The following is a 14,529-nucleotide window of genomic DNA, read 5'->3' as shown; positions in this document are numbered from 1 at the left end:
TAGTTTTAATTTTTATTTATTAAACACTCGAGAGTTTTGGTTTTAAAGCCAGAATTACAGCTAGTACCTGGCATTTCAGCAGAGGGACCATTTCAGACCAAAATGTACTGTTAATGGTTTTTTTTTTTTTTTTTTTTTTAATTAAAATATATTAAAGATCAAGTAAAACATGGCAACAAGTGTCTGAGACTATTAGGAATTGAGAAGGGGGGATAAACTAAATAACCGAACATGGTCTTTATGGCTTCCTCATAGTTACAGAACATTTTCATTTTTTAATGTTACCTGACAAAATGTAAAGGTAGAGAAGATTTAAGATTAACAACAGCTGCCCTTTGTGGGGGGCTGGGTAGGCAAAGAGGGAGAGAAATCAAATCACAATCTTAGTTTTACCATCTTGTTTAAAGACTTTCAAGAAACAAACTGGGGGTGGTAGAAACACAGCTCCCATTCCAGGAATAAGGCTGCTGGAAGCATGAACACTTGAAGAAATGTAGAATTGGGGATGGGGGGGTGAGTAACAGGAGGACTGAAGGGGATGTCAGGCCCAGGTAGAGTGGTAATCTCTCTGCACCCCCTAGTGCCTTAGGAGGTGGAGGCCCCTGCCTGCTAGCACCACGATGGAAGGGATCTCCTGATCCAGAACCCCGTTTCTATCTAGTGGGAGCTCAGGGAATCACTAGACTACAGACTTGGGGTCAGAGTTCAACAGTCAGGGAGACCCAGTTCCTGAGGAAAGGGCAGCTCGGGGGTTTCTGAAGATTCTGGAGAACGCTGTCCTCTAAAGAAGACGCCCCCTGCACTCAATGGCCCCACAGCAGCAGAGCAGCTCCTTGCCTTCCACACTGCCCACCTCATAGTTGTAGTCCCAAGTAAGTTCTGTCCCAGCCCGGATTCTCCTGGAGAGGAAGAACAGGATGGGGTGTGGTGAAAACAGCAGACAACCATGCACCTGGGGTTGCACGGTGTGCAGGTGGAGCCAGATCACAGATGAAGGAGGGGGGCCCTTAGAACTGTAATGGTCCTTGCCCCTCCCCAAGCACCCCCTCTCCTGACTCCCTCTTACTTGCTGGCAAAGAAGGCCACCCAGGGGAAGCGAAGATCATGGGTATCCACGAAGACATTCTGGACAAACAGGTTGGGGCTGCAGCTGTGCTGTTGGTTTAAGGATAGGAGAGAATAAGAAACAGGGAACTAGAATCTGGCTTTGTGAAGTAAGAGGTGGAAGACAAATGATGCTGTCTGACCCTCCCCTGTTATAGCAGAAATATTTTGAAACAAAGCTACCCCTTTAAAATCCTTTGAGATCAAGAATTTATAACAAAAAAAAAGGCGAGTTTATATAGTTGTGTTAAAAGAACGAAAAATTTCAGGGTCATGGGATAATCCAGTGTCTGTTGGCGGGATGGGGTCTCACATTGAGGTAGCGGCCCAGGTTGCCTTCAAGCTTGGCGTCGATGATGTAGCAAGACTCCTCACCATCATAGAACTGGCGTGTGTTCTTACGAACAGGTGCGCTCTCCCCCTTTTCCACAGAGGCCATGTTGGTTGATTTAATGGCAATCCCATGGGTTGATTTAAGAGCAAAGCCTCGGGTTGATTTTACTGCTACTTGGCGCTTCATTGGACCTGGAAAGGAAGAAGAATGGGTTTGGGACCCACTCTAATTTATGATTGTGGACATTCTACCCCCCGTTTTCATCCTGTCTGTTGCTGAGGAATACCAATAAAGACAAGACTCTGAGGCAAAGATCCTAAATTGCAGTTTTTTCAAGCAGGCCTAGATCTGATGGGCAAAGGAGCTGAGGGAAAAGAGTAGGGAGCTGGAAAGAAGAGAGGATGGGGGCATGTCAAACAGTATTAACGGTTCTGCTGGGAGTCATCTCAAAGATGCTTCAACTCTTAGGATCTAGATTTTTTTTCTCTATTTCTTCAGCTTCTTAAAAAAAACGTTCTCTCCCAACTTCCCTACTGTTCCTTCCCGTCACACCCCCCCGCCACCCCAAATTCTTCCGGACTACCAGACATGTTCTTCTTGTCCTCAAAATCATCCCCTTCAGAGCCAGAGGAGATGGTCTGGATATCGTCACTGTCAACTGCTGTGGCTGAAGTCTGACCAGCAGCTGGCTTTCGGCTGGTTCCACTTTCCCCCTCACTTTCTGTGCTGCTGGACAGAGTCAGGACATCCTGGGGGAAGCAGAAAGGTGAGAAGAAGGAAGAAGAGTAAATGGAGAGAGTCCTTTCAAGTCCCTGCTTTCACCTATGGTTAAGAAAGAAGGGGCTGAGACTGTAGCAAGAGGAAGATTAGGTACTGGATGAAAGAAAATGAGGCAAAAGCCAGGGAAGCAAGAAAAGACCTAACAAAATTATAGTGAAGGGCTTGGTGAATTGAGGAGAAATGTCCCTTTACTCACACTGACTAAAACAGAAGGCTGGGTAAGGTACATACAGCCTGAGAAGGTCACTTACGTCAGTGCTGGACTGAGCAGAGGCCATGAGTCGTCGGCTCTGATGCATACTAGTCTTACTAGGTGGGCGGCGGAGTCCTTCAGGCTTCACAGGAGAAGGATTGTAACCATAATTTCGAGAGCTTTCAGTAACTCTGATGGGAGGGGAAGAACAAGACAGTCGGATTATTGGATGCTTCTCAGATTACTGGTTTACGAGAAGACAGATTGGGAAACAAGTCCAAAAGACAGGCACTTACACTGCCATCTTGTTTCGGTCATCAGGGTCCTGATAAAAAGAGCAAGTGAAGGGTTAACTGCTTTCAAGGTACAAGGTACCAAATCTAGTAATTAAACATTATCTCAAATGACCTTCAAAAACAATAGCTAGTGTGCACCATTTAAAGTGTGATGTGTGTGGAGAAATTACTCTGCAATCTGACAGCAACAACTATCTTCTCATCCCTAAACCCCTGGGAGGGGCCTTGACCTTTCCCACTGATGGGGTGTAATGCTCATGGAAAATACCATGAGGAGACTCTTACAAGGACCAGAGACAAAGTTCATTACCTGAAATGTGAAAAGTTTCAGCATCAGCAAAAATATATTTTTGTTTTTCTACTCTAGTAGGAAGAAGCAATGATATAAAAGAAACAGCATTTAATGAAAAAAAAAAAAATCACTTATAAATCCCCCACTTTGGAATAAGTCAGGTACTCTCTTCCCCCTGCCAGCAGGTTGATTTTAAAATAATTTGGTTCCTTACCAAAGAAGAAAGGGAAGATAATCAGGTTTGCCATAAAATATCCACCAAGTAAATAACTGACATGTGAAGACTCATGGTCAAACCAAAGTTAAACAAAGCTGTTGCTCAGAGTTCTCTGACACTGCTTACCTCTTTCTTGGGCTGCTTGATGTCCCCCTCATCCTTGATGCCCAGTCCTGAAGTGGAGGCCCTCTCAACCTCCCCTCGGATTCCCCAAACCCGGCCCTCCCCGCCTTCAGTGGTCTTGAAGGATGACCGGCTATCAGAGTCAGCAAAGCCACCTTCACTGACACTATTGCAACTCAACCAGGAGGCCACCTTATTCTTGGGTGTTTCTTCTGAGGAAGGTGGATTGCAGCCAGCTCCAGGGAAAGACGGAGGAACAGGAGTATGTGGGGGCCCGAGATCTGGGGGGCGGGAGTCCTTGGAAGCTGTCTCAGACAATCCGTTCTCCTTTTGGCCCCGGGTCTGCCGCCGGGTAGCATAGCTGCGCCACACAGAGCTGGTGCTGAAGTCCTCATCCTTACAGAAGTTGTCATCTGAACTATCGTCATTGGACTCTTCAGGGTCATCAGTACCACTGTTGCCATCTTCCTGGTCCTTCAAGTCTACACCACTGCTATCAGAGGAACAGGGGGCATCACTCTCGTATCCTTCTTTGAAGTTCTCCACGCTCTCGATATGGTCCAGATTTGCAAAGTACTCATCACCCATTTCTAGGCCCTCCTTGTCTGCAAAGTCATCTGTTAGAATTTTGCCTGGGAATGAAGAAAATTAAGGCCTTTAGAGTTACGGGGACCTTTGAGAAAGAGTAAGGGTCATTCCACTAATACCCAGACCACCAGCAGACAGAGTCAAAATGCCTCCATTATGGTCTCTTGTTTCTCTCTGCTGATACCTCCCCTTCCTTAGTGTCTTAACTAGGAGAGTATGGGGAACTTACTGCAGTTTTTCACTGCATGCTTTACCCCTTCCCATTTCTTCTTCTTTGCTTTGTTTACCTAAACAAAATTCTCAGCTATGCTAAAAGATCTCTGGGAGTGGGGTGGAGCAGTGTGGAAGAAAACAGTACACTGGGCTCTACAATTGTCTCTCCTCTGAAACATCATTTCTATAACAGTTTTACTCCTTTTCATTCATTCTTGTCTTTATGGAGCGCTTCTTTGGCTCCATGGTCTACCCAGACAGGCACCTCACTCGTCATGTTCTTTACAGAAGAAAACTTTGGCCTCTTTTTACTTCCAGTTCACATCCCAAGCACTTTATTCACATGTTCAACTGGTCTCTGGTTCAATTCCCTACGATGTCCCAATCCCAGAAAACAACCTTGCATTTCATCACTGACCTGCATAAATACAGACAAAGGAGCCCTTGGCAATGTCATCCAAGCAGCGGATACCCCAGCCCTTGTTCTGCGTCTTGAATAACTGGAGCCGAACCTGCAGCCCGTGCTGTACCAGCCGGTTTGTGCACATGTTGGCATCACATTTGCAGCGCTTGTTACACTCATATACTCTGGAAGGGCAGAAGAAAATCAATCATGACAAGATCACTACAGCATCAAATAAATCCACAGAATGTTATAGGATCCTTAAGGTATCATGGTTTATCATGGATGAAGACTCAAAATGAGATAATGATCTGAGTGGATTTACTGAACTGTCGGTGCCATTGGATTCATTTGGGAATATAGCCCAAGAAAATAACTCAAAGGGGGAAAAGGGATTTATACAGATAGTTATGGCTGTACAATTCATAACAGTGAATACCAGAATGCCTAACATCTGGAGGAAAGCTAAGCAAATTATGATTTGAACATAGATCATAAAGCCATTATAAGTATATAGATGGTCAATTTGTAGAAACAGATGCATAAAATAAAGACATGTAAGAAAAGCAGAAACCAGTATGCTAGAGATACTGAAAGGGAGTCGATACAGGAGGAGCAGGAACTAATGCTCGTGAGATAATTTTTTTTGGTAAAGTTGATTTTCATTTTTTTCTTAATCAAAGTTTATTAAACACCAAGAACCGTGCTAGGCACTGGCAGCACAACCATAAAAAAGGACACTCTCTGCCTTCAAGGAGCTCTTATTCCATCTAGCTGAAGAATTTAACAACTTATTAAAAAACAAACTATAAAAGTTAATCAGAGGGATCTAGCACATGTCAACATCAAAGGAAATGACTGCAGCTAAACTGAGACACCTACCATTTCAGATACCAATGTTTCTGCCCTATGTGCTGTGCTCAGAGTTGACTCATTTTCCTGGTATGTAAATTTAAAAGAGCCTTTTATCTGTAGAAAGATGACAACAGTGACAGTGACTGATGACACGAGTGAGATCCCTCTGACTAACCCAGGTGTTTGGTACCCTGTATGGTGAGGACGATGAGACGGGCTCCTGTTTACTGAGCACATACTGTGTCTGGCTTTATACAAATGCTTTACATACCTTCTCTTACTCTAGTCTCAGAACAGCCCTATAAGCGTTGGTTTTTTTTTTTTAAACTTAAGAAATTACTAAATATAAACTACACATATAAATAAATCTACAGTTCAATGAATTTTCACAAACTGAACACACCATGTAATCAGCATTAGACTGAGAAACAATTTTGTTGATGTTGTTAGCTGCTGTAAGTCAGATCCAACTCAGGGGGACCTTACATGTAACAGAAGAAACGTTGTCTGGCCCTGTGCCATCTTCATCACGATTGTCGTAAGTTTGAGTCCACAGTTGTAGCTACTGTGTCAATCCATCTAATTTAGAGTTTCCCTCATTTTCCCTGATACTCTACCAAACATGATGTCCTTGTCTAGCTATTGGTCTTTCCCGATGACATGCAAGTCAAAGTCTCACCATCCTCACTTCTAAGGAATATTCTGACTCTATTTCTTCTAAGACCGATTTCTTCGTTCTTCTGGCAGTCCATATTACAGTCAATATTCTTCACCAACACCACAGTTTCAATGCATCACCTGTCTTCCTTTTTCACTGTCTAGCTTTTGCATTCAAGTGAGGAAACTGAAAATACTACAGCTTTTTAAAACCTTAAAGAGGTCGTTTGCAGTAGATTTGCCCAATGCGGTATGTCATTTGATTTTGCTGCTTTCATGGACATTGATGTTGATCCAAGCAGAATGAAACCCCTGACTTCAATTTCTTCCCTGTTTATCATGATGTTATTATTGGTCTAGTTGTAAAGATTTGCATTTTCTTCACGGTCAGGCATAATCAGGTTGTTAATGAGTCTTTCTCCAATCCTGATGTCATGTTTTTCCTCCTGAAGTCCAGCTTCTTGGATTATCTGAATAGGAATGCTGAAAGGATACAATCCTGCCACACAACTTTTCCAATTTGAACCATATAGTATCCCCTTGTTCTGTTCCAATGACTGCCTACTGATCCATGTAGGAGTTCCATATGATTACAACGTTCTGGGATTCCCATTCTTTGTAATGTTAACCATAATCTGTTATGATCCACCCAATCAAATACCGTCACACAGTCAATAAAATACAGGTAAACATCTTTCTGGTATCCTCTGCTTTCAGCCAGGATGTATCTATTAACAGTATATCCCTCATTCCAGGGCCTCTTCTCAATCTGGCTTGAACGTCTGGCTGTCGATGCACAGGTATAGTTGTTGTCTTAATTATCTGCAGCAAAATTTTGTTAGCATATGTGATATTAATGAAATTGTTCGACAATTTCTGCATTCCCGTTGATTGCTTTTCTTTGGAATGTTACGAATACAGCTTTTCTAGTTGATTAGCCAAGTAGCTGTCTTCCACATTTCTTGACACAGACGAGTGCATGCTTCCAGTGTGGCATCCATTTGTTGAGGCATCTCAACTGTTAATCCTGAAGCCTTGTTTACATCGATGCCTTCAGTGCAGCTTGAACTTCTTCCTTCAGTACCAGCAGTTCGTGATCATATGCTAACTCCTGAAATGTCAAACGTTCACTCATGCTTTTTGGTATAGTGACTCTGTGTATTCCCATCTTTTTTTTTTTTCCTGTACTTTAAATGAAGATTTACAAATTATTTTCTTATTAAACGATCAATACACATACTGTTTTGTGACACTGATTGCCAACCTCACGACATGTAAACACTCTCCTTCTTGACCTCTGGTTCCCCGTTACCAGCTTTCCTGTCCCCTCCTGCCTTCTCGTCCTTGCCCCTGAGCTGGTGTGCCCATTTAGTGTCATTTTACTTTATGGGTCTGTCTACTCTTTGGCCCATGGGTAAAACTCAGGAGTGACTTCAATACTAAGTTAAAAGGGTGTCCAGGGGCCATATTCTCAGAGTTTCTCCAGTCTCTGTCAGCCCAGTAAGTCTGGTCTTTTTTTTTTTGTGAGTTAGAATTTTGTTCTACATTTTTTCCAGCTCTGTCTGGAACCCTCATTGTGATCGCTGTCAGAGCAGTCGGTGGTGATAGCCGGGCACTGTCTAGTCGTGCTGGCCTTCCATCTTCTTTTTTTTTTTAATTTTTATGGTGCTTTAAGTGAAAGTTTATAAATCAAGGCAGTCTCTCATATAAAAATTAATATACACCTTGCTATATACTCCTAGTTGCTTTCCCTCTAATGAGACAGCACTCCTCCCCTCCACTCTATTTTTGTGTCCATTCAGCCAGCTTATGACCCCCTCTGCCCTCTCATCTCCCCTCCAGACAGGAGCTGCCCACATAGTCTGTGTCTACTTGATCCAAGAAGCTCACTCTTCACCAGTTATCATTTTCTACCCCACAGTCCAGTCCAATCCCTATCTGAAGAGTTGGTTTTGGGAATAGTTCCTGTCTTGGGTTAACAGAAGGTCTGGGGACCATGACCTCCGGGGTCCTTCTAGTCTCAGTCACACCATTAAGTCTGGTCTTTTTACCAGAATTTGAAGTCTGCATCCCACTGCTCTCCTGCTCCCTCAGGGGTTCCATCTTCTTTTGATGCTTCCTGCATCATTCATTTTTTTGCCCATAGAACCCTTCAGTAATGCAACTCAGGGCTTGAATTTTCAGTTCTTTCAGTTTGAGAAATGCTGATTGTGTTCTTCCCTTTCAGTTTTTTTAACTCCAGGTCTTTGCACATTTCATTATAATATTTTACTTTGTCTTCTTGAGCCACCTTTTGAAATCTTCTGTTCAGTTCTTTTACTCACAACTCATTTTGCATGACTCAAAATGAGAACAGCTGCAAACATACATTAGTAATTAGAATGCTGAAACGCATGAATGAGAATTGGAAATCATCAAAAGTGAAATGGAATCCTTGGAGATCGATACCTTAGGTGTTAGTCAGCTGAAATGGATAGTACTGACCATTCTGAATCAGGCAATCATATGGTCTATTATGCCTGGAACAACAGATTGAAGAGAAATGGTATTATATTCATTGCTAAAAAGAACACTTCAAGATCTATCCTGAAGTACAATGCTGTCGGTGATAGGTTAATATCCATAAGCCTACAAAGAAGAAGAGTTAATATGACTATTAGTCAAATTTACACACCAACCACTAAGGCCAAAGATGAAGTTATTAAAGATTTTTATGACCTGCTGTAGTCTAAGATTGATCAGACATGCAATCAAGGTGCATTTATAATTACTGGTGATTGAAATGTGAAAGCTGGAAACAACAATCAGCAGTTGGAAAATATTGCCTTGGTGATAAAAATGACAATGAAGATAGCATGATGGAATTCTGCAAGACCAACAGCTTAGTCATCGGAAATACTTTTATTCAATAACACAATCGATGACTACACATGGATCTCACCAGACAGATTACACAAGAATCAAACCAACTACATCTGTGGAAGCTCAATATCATCAGTCAAGACAAAGCCAGGGGCCAACTGTGGGAACAGGCCATCAATTGCTTATGTGGAAGTTCAAGTTGAAGCAGAAGAAAATCAAAGCAAATCTACAAGAACCAAAGTACAACATTGGATATATCTCATCTGAACTGAGAGACCACCTCAAGGTAGATGTGACGCACTGAATGCTAATGACTAAAGACCTGAAGGTTTGTGGGAAGACATCAAACATGAGGAAAGTTAAAGGTCACTAAAAAGACAGGAATGAATGGATGTCAAAGGGATTCCGAAACTTGCTCTTAAATGCACAGTAACTAAAATGCAAGGAAGAAATGATGAAGTAAAAGAAACAATTTTGTGAGGTCCCTAAGAGTCCCACGGTACAGGAGTAGGGAGAGGAGTTGTGGGTATTAATATCCTGCTTACAGCTGATAGAACAGGATCAGCTTGGAACCGGCAGGGCCAGAATTTGAACTCAGGTCTAATCACCACCACATGAAACCTTCAAGTAGCTATACTAAGTATCATTCATTCATTCAGCAAAATGTTTGAATGGTTACAATGTGTCAGGCAAACAGCTGCTGGTGATACAATGGTGAGCAATATAAACATGAAGGCAAAGTACCAATCCTCATGTCAACAAATAAAATAAATGTAAACTGTCATAAATGCTATGAAGGATACAAGCATTGCAGTCCAGGAGAGAATTAAGGAAGTGAGAAGGACCTAGTTTCAGAGGGACCAGGGAAGGTCTCTTTGAAGTTAGATTAAAGCTGAGGACTTAAGGATAAAGAAGAAAACAGCCACACAAGCAGCGGAAAGATGCCAAGAAGAAGGTACAGCATGTACAAAGGACTGGGAAATAGCTGGATCCAGGAACTGAAGAGTATCAGTGTGGTTGGCGCAGTTTTGGAGGGAAAGAAATAAGCAGTGGTGTCACTGGGGAATGCTGACTGTACCAGATGACACTGTCAGAGGGAGTGACACTAAAATAAATGCCTGTAAAATTTCTGTACAGTGTTTCAGCAGAAATTTGCTATTTTTAATAAAAATATCCCTGTAGTTATTATAACAAAGTTTTTCTTTTTTTTCATAAGGTCAGCTTACATGTATCAATACACCAACAAAGTTAAAACTCTGTTAATTTACTCTTTGAACCTTCTAATGCACTCCCATCAAAGCTGTCATTATTACTCAATTACAACGATGACTGGAATCTGGTAGTTTTGTCTGCAGAAGCTCCAAGCATGCCTTATTGTTTTTGTTGTTGCCAATGTTTCTGGTGTTTTAGCTACAATATTGTGGTAATTAACATGGGGTGGGTTTTGACATCACGAGTTCACCGCAATGGGTGACACACCAACCCCAGTGTCGCCACTGAAGAAGAGGACAGATAATACAGTGCCTTGTAACCAAGGTTGAGTCAGAATAAAATCCAAAGTGCAGGGGGAAACTATTAAAGAAATCTTAAGCAGGGGAGTGATGGTAGATATAAAAAAAGTATTTTTATGAAATATTTCCAATGTAGACAAAAAGGTACAATGAACACTCACGTAGCTACCACCCAGCATTATCAATCTAAACGTTGTTACATGGTTCAGATTTTTTATAATTGAAACATTAATGATACAATGATGCAACCGAAGTTAATACCTGTTTTTTTCCTTGGCTTAGTTTTCTATGTATTTACCATGAATTCACCCCCAGATCTTTCCAGTAGTCTCAATCTCCTCTGAAGACACTCAGGACACATCAAGTTTTCTATCAATCCCGTCTTCCTGAAGAAGCCTTTCCTGCAGCCATATGACCTGCAATAAGGCCTTGCTCTGTGCACCTACTCCTCAGCTGTTGCCCTGGGAGCTCCCCTCACTATCATCTGAGGGCTTCTTTCCTTCCTTTTTTGAGTTGGATACTGTTTCATATGTCTTCCTCCTCTCTGTTTTTTTCTCATTTTGGTAAACATCTCCAGGAGTTTCTGGATAACCTCTGGACACTGGAGGTAAAAATTTTTTTTTTTAATTTTTATTGTACTTCTTTTTGTACTTTAGATGAATGTTTACAGAACAAAGTAGCTTCTCATTAAATAGTACACATACTGTTTTATGACTTTGGTTACCAACCCCATAAGATGTCAACACTCTTCCTTCTTGACCCTGGGTTCTCTATTACCAGCTTTCCTGTCTCCTCATGCCTTCTAGTCCTTGCCCTGGCCTGGTGCGACCCTTTAATCTTGTTTTACAGGCATGTCTAATCTTTGGCTAAACAGTGAACATCAGTGTAGGTAAACTCTGAGGCACTACATGTCCACAAATGTCTTTAGCCTACCTTCACATTTAATTGACAGTTTGCTTGGGTTTAGAATTCTAGGTTGAAAATACTTTCCCTTTAGAATCCTGAATAGATTCCTCAAGTGCCTTTTAGCTTCCAGTGTTTTGAGAAGTCTGATGTCACTTTGATTCTTTTATCTTTTTATGTGGTCTATTTCACTTCTTTAGAAGCTTTTAGGATTTTCTCTTTGGGCTTGGTATTCTGAGATTTTATGGTCATGTATCTTACTGGGGAATCTATTTTCATTCATTACGCTGGGACTAGGTTGGCCCTTTGAATTTGGAAACCCAGACCCTTCAATTCTGGGAAATTATTTCACTGATGGCTTTTCTCTTCTCTTCCATTCTTGCTGTTAATTATGCATCTCCAGCACTAGGTTAATAAGTTCACATGTTTATAAGCAATCAATTGACCACGCTATATTCTACTCTCTCACTCTCCTCTTTTGCTGGCCAGTTCTTCTCAATCTCAAATGCTGGTCCCACCTCCTCTGTTCAATCTCTAAATGCTGGAGAGCCCAGGGCTTACTCCTGGGCTCCTTTCTTTTCTTTGTTACCAATATTCTCTCTAGTTGACCTTATTCAGTACCATTCCTGTGCTGATGATTGCTAAATCTTTGTCGAGCCCTTACACTTCTTCTAGAAATCCCACCACCTTTTTGACATTTCCAATTGGATTGCCCAACAGTCCTCTCAAACTTAACATGGCTAGACAAAAGATGAATTCTACCCAAACCTATTCCTTCTCAAGTGGTCTTCCATCTCAGTAAAAAGCACCATCATCCACATAGTTGCTCAAGCCAAAAAAATTTTTAGGAATTGCACTTGATTCTTCTTTCCCTCCCACTCCATCATCAACCTATCAAATTCTGTAAGTCTACCTCCAAATACATCCCGAATCAATCCTCTTCACCTTTACCACCACCTCCATTCTAGTAGGCGCCCCGGCCACCACCACCTCTCACCTGTACTCCTGTAATTAACTCCTAATTGTTCTTCCTAGTTCTACTTTTGCTGCCTTAAGAACTACTTTCCACACAGAAGACAGAGTAATCTTAAGTCCGATCACATCACTTGCCTACTTAAAATCCTCTAATGACTTCCCTGGGAAAAAGACATGGCAGTCTGCTTCTATAAAGATTACAGCCTTGGAAACCACATGGGGCAGTTCTACCCTGTCCTATTGGGTCACTATGAGTCAGAATCGACTCCATGGCAACTTTTTTTTTTAACGGCTTCCTATTGCACCTTAAATTTGATTCTAACTTTTCCCTCTGGTTTACAAAGCCCTAATTTAACCAGGTCTTTGCCTACCTCGCCCCTCCTCACTGAGCAGTATGTTCCAGCCAACCAGCTTTCTCCTCCTCCTTCAATCTGCCAAACTCATCCCTGTCTTCAGAGTTTTGCATGGAATGCTCTTCCCGCTGATCCTGAGTGTTTAATGGCTTCTCATCATTCATGTATCGGCTTAAACTCCTTCTCACCAAGAAATTCCCTGGCCACTCATTCAAAAGCATCTCCCAGTTTTAATTCTGTGCACAGCACCCATCACTGTCTCACATAGTTGTTCTTCTACTTCTTCCCCTCAGCAGAACGAAAACTCCACAAGGCAAAGATCTCATCTAATTCTATTTGTTCTAGAATCCCTACACCTAGAATGTTTGGCATACAGGAGGTGTACAATATATGTACTTGCTGGAAGAATGACCTTATGTAATAGATGTTTACTAAGTTTCTACAATTTTAAGTTTCTATTTGTCAGGCTATGCAGTAGTAAATCCTACCCACAGAAGAAATTACTCCAACCTTCAGATGAGGAAATGCAATTAAACGAGGTTTGCCTATGGCCAGAAAGCCAGTTAGTAACTGGCACTAAAACCAAAGTCTCTTCTCGTCTAATGTCTTTTCCCATTAAACCAGAGGTCCCTGTCACTGTTAGCAGAATTCATCAAAAATAATGACATGAAACAGTTTGGCGATTCCTCGACTAGTTAAATATAGAATTACTGCATGATGCAGCAATTCCACTTCTAGGTAGATACCCAAAAGACTTGAAAGCAGGGAATCAGATACTTGTACACCAGTGTTCACAGCAACTTATTCACAATAAGCAAAAAGTGGAAAAAACCCAAGTGTCCATTAACAGACAAATGGAAAAAAAAATGCTTGGTTGCTAACCAAAAGGTTGATGGTTTCAATCCATCCAGCAGTAGTGCTGAAAAAAGGCCTGGCTGGCAATCTACTTTCGTAAGATTATAGCCACTGAAAACCCTATGGAGCTCAGCTCCACTCTGAAACACATGGAGTCAAAATTAGCCAGAATCCTCCTGATGGCAATGGGTTATATACATACAATGAATATTATGCAGCCAAAAAGAGAAATGACGTTCTAATACAAGCTATGACATAGATTGCAACCTAAAAACATACGAAGTAAAGTAATTTAGACATAAAAAGACAAACGTCGTACAATGCCACTGTCGTTAGTTGAGGTCACGTCAATTTCAATTCATGGCGACCCCATGCGTGCAGAGTAGAACTGCTGCACGGGGTTTTCAAAGCTGTCACTTTTCAGAGGCAGATCACCAGGTCTGTGTTCTGAGATGTCTCTGGGTGGGTGTGAACCACCAACCTTTTGGCTAGTAGCCCAGCGCTTAACGGTTGCACTCAGTGACTCATGTTGTATGATGCTAGTTATATGAAATATGTGGAATAGGCAAATGCATACAGAAAGAAGTTTATTAGTGGTTACCAGGGGTTGGGGAAAAGAGGGAATGGGGATTTTATTGCTTAATGGGTAGACTTTCTGTTTGGGGTGATGAAAATATCTGGAAATGGATAGCAGCGATGGTTGCACAACATGGTGAATATAATGAATGCCACTGAATCATACACTTAAAAATGGCTAAAATGACAAATTTATTGTTATATGTATTTTACCACAATAAAAAACAAAACAAAAACAGTAAGCAGTAGGGGAAAAAAAAAGACGAACGTGCTCCTCTCCGATTTATTTAGTTACAGTTCTTCTGTATCTCCCCTGCAGGGCAGTGATTTTCATATACAATATGTGTATATGTATAAATGGAGCCAATATGTAAACCCCCCTGAGAATATGCCTTTTCTATATCCCTCATAGTGCTGAGTGAAAAGCAAAATACTTAAA

General features: G+C 41.6%; 1 protein-coding gene across 5 annotated transcripts in view; it reads right to left on the bottom strand.

Moving 5' to 3' along the window:
• Positions 1-117: 117 nt before the first annotated feature.
• SETDB1 (SET domain bifurcated histone lysine methyltransferase 1) overlaps positions 118-14,529 on the bottom strand; it is a 46,238-nt gene continuing 31,826 nt past the window's right edge. For 4 of the 5 annotated variants that reach the window (XM_049880386.1, XM_049880384.1, XM_049880387.1 and 1 more), the window contains exons 15-22: positions 4,559-4,728; positions 3,343-3,971; positions 2,708-2,736; positions 2,470-2,602; positions 2,022-2,187; positions 1,418-1,629; positions 1,067-1,155; positions 118-899 (exon numbers count right to left, since the gene is read on the bottom strand). In XM_049880386.1, the coding sequence (XP_049736343.1) occupies positions 782-899; positions 1,067-1,155; positions 1,418-1,629; positions 2,022-2,187; positions 2,470-2,602; positions 2,708-2,736; positions 3,343-3,971; positions 4,559-4,728 (1,546 nt within the window). In that variant the 3' untranslated portion in view covers positions 118-781. Of the gene's footprint in view, positions 900-1,066; positions 1,156-1,417; positions 1,630-2,021; positions 2,188-2,469; positions 2,603-2,707; positions 2,737-3,342; positions 3,972-4,558; positions 4,729-14,529 lie in introns of those variants that run through there. The other variant, XM_049880388.1, reaches the window with a different exon arrangement.

This window comes from Elephas maximus, chromosome 3 (genome assembly GCF_024166365.1).
Source record: "Elephas maximus indicus isolate mEleMax1 chromosome 3, mEleMax1 primary haplotype, whole genome shotgun sequence".
Classification (NCBI taxonomy): domain Eukaryota; kingdom Metazoa; phylum Chordata; class Mammalia; order Proboscidea; family Elephantidae; genus Elephas; species Elephas maximus.
The sequence above is the reverse complement of the archived record's forward strand: the minus strand, read 5'-3'. Positions and strand labels throughout refer to the sequence as shown.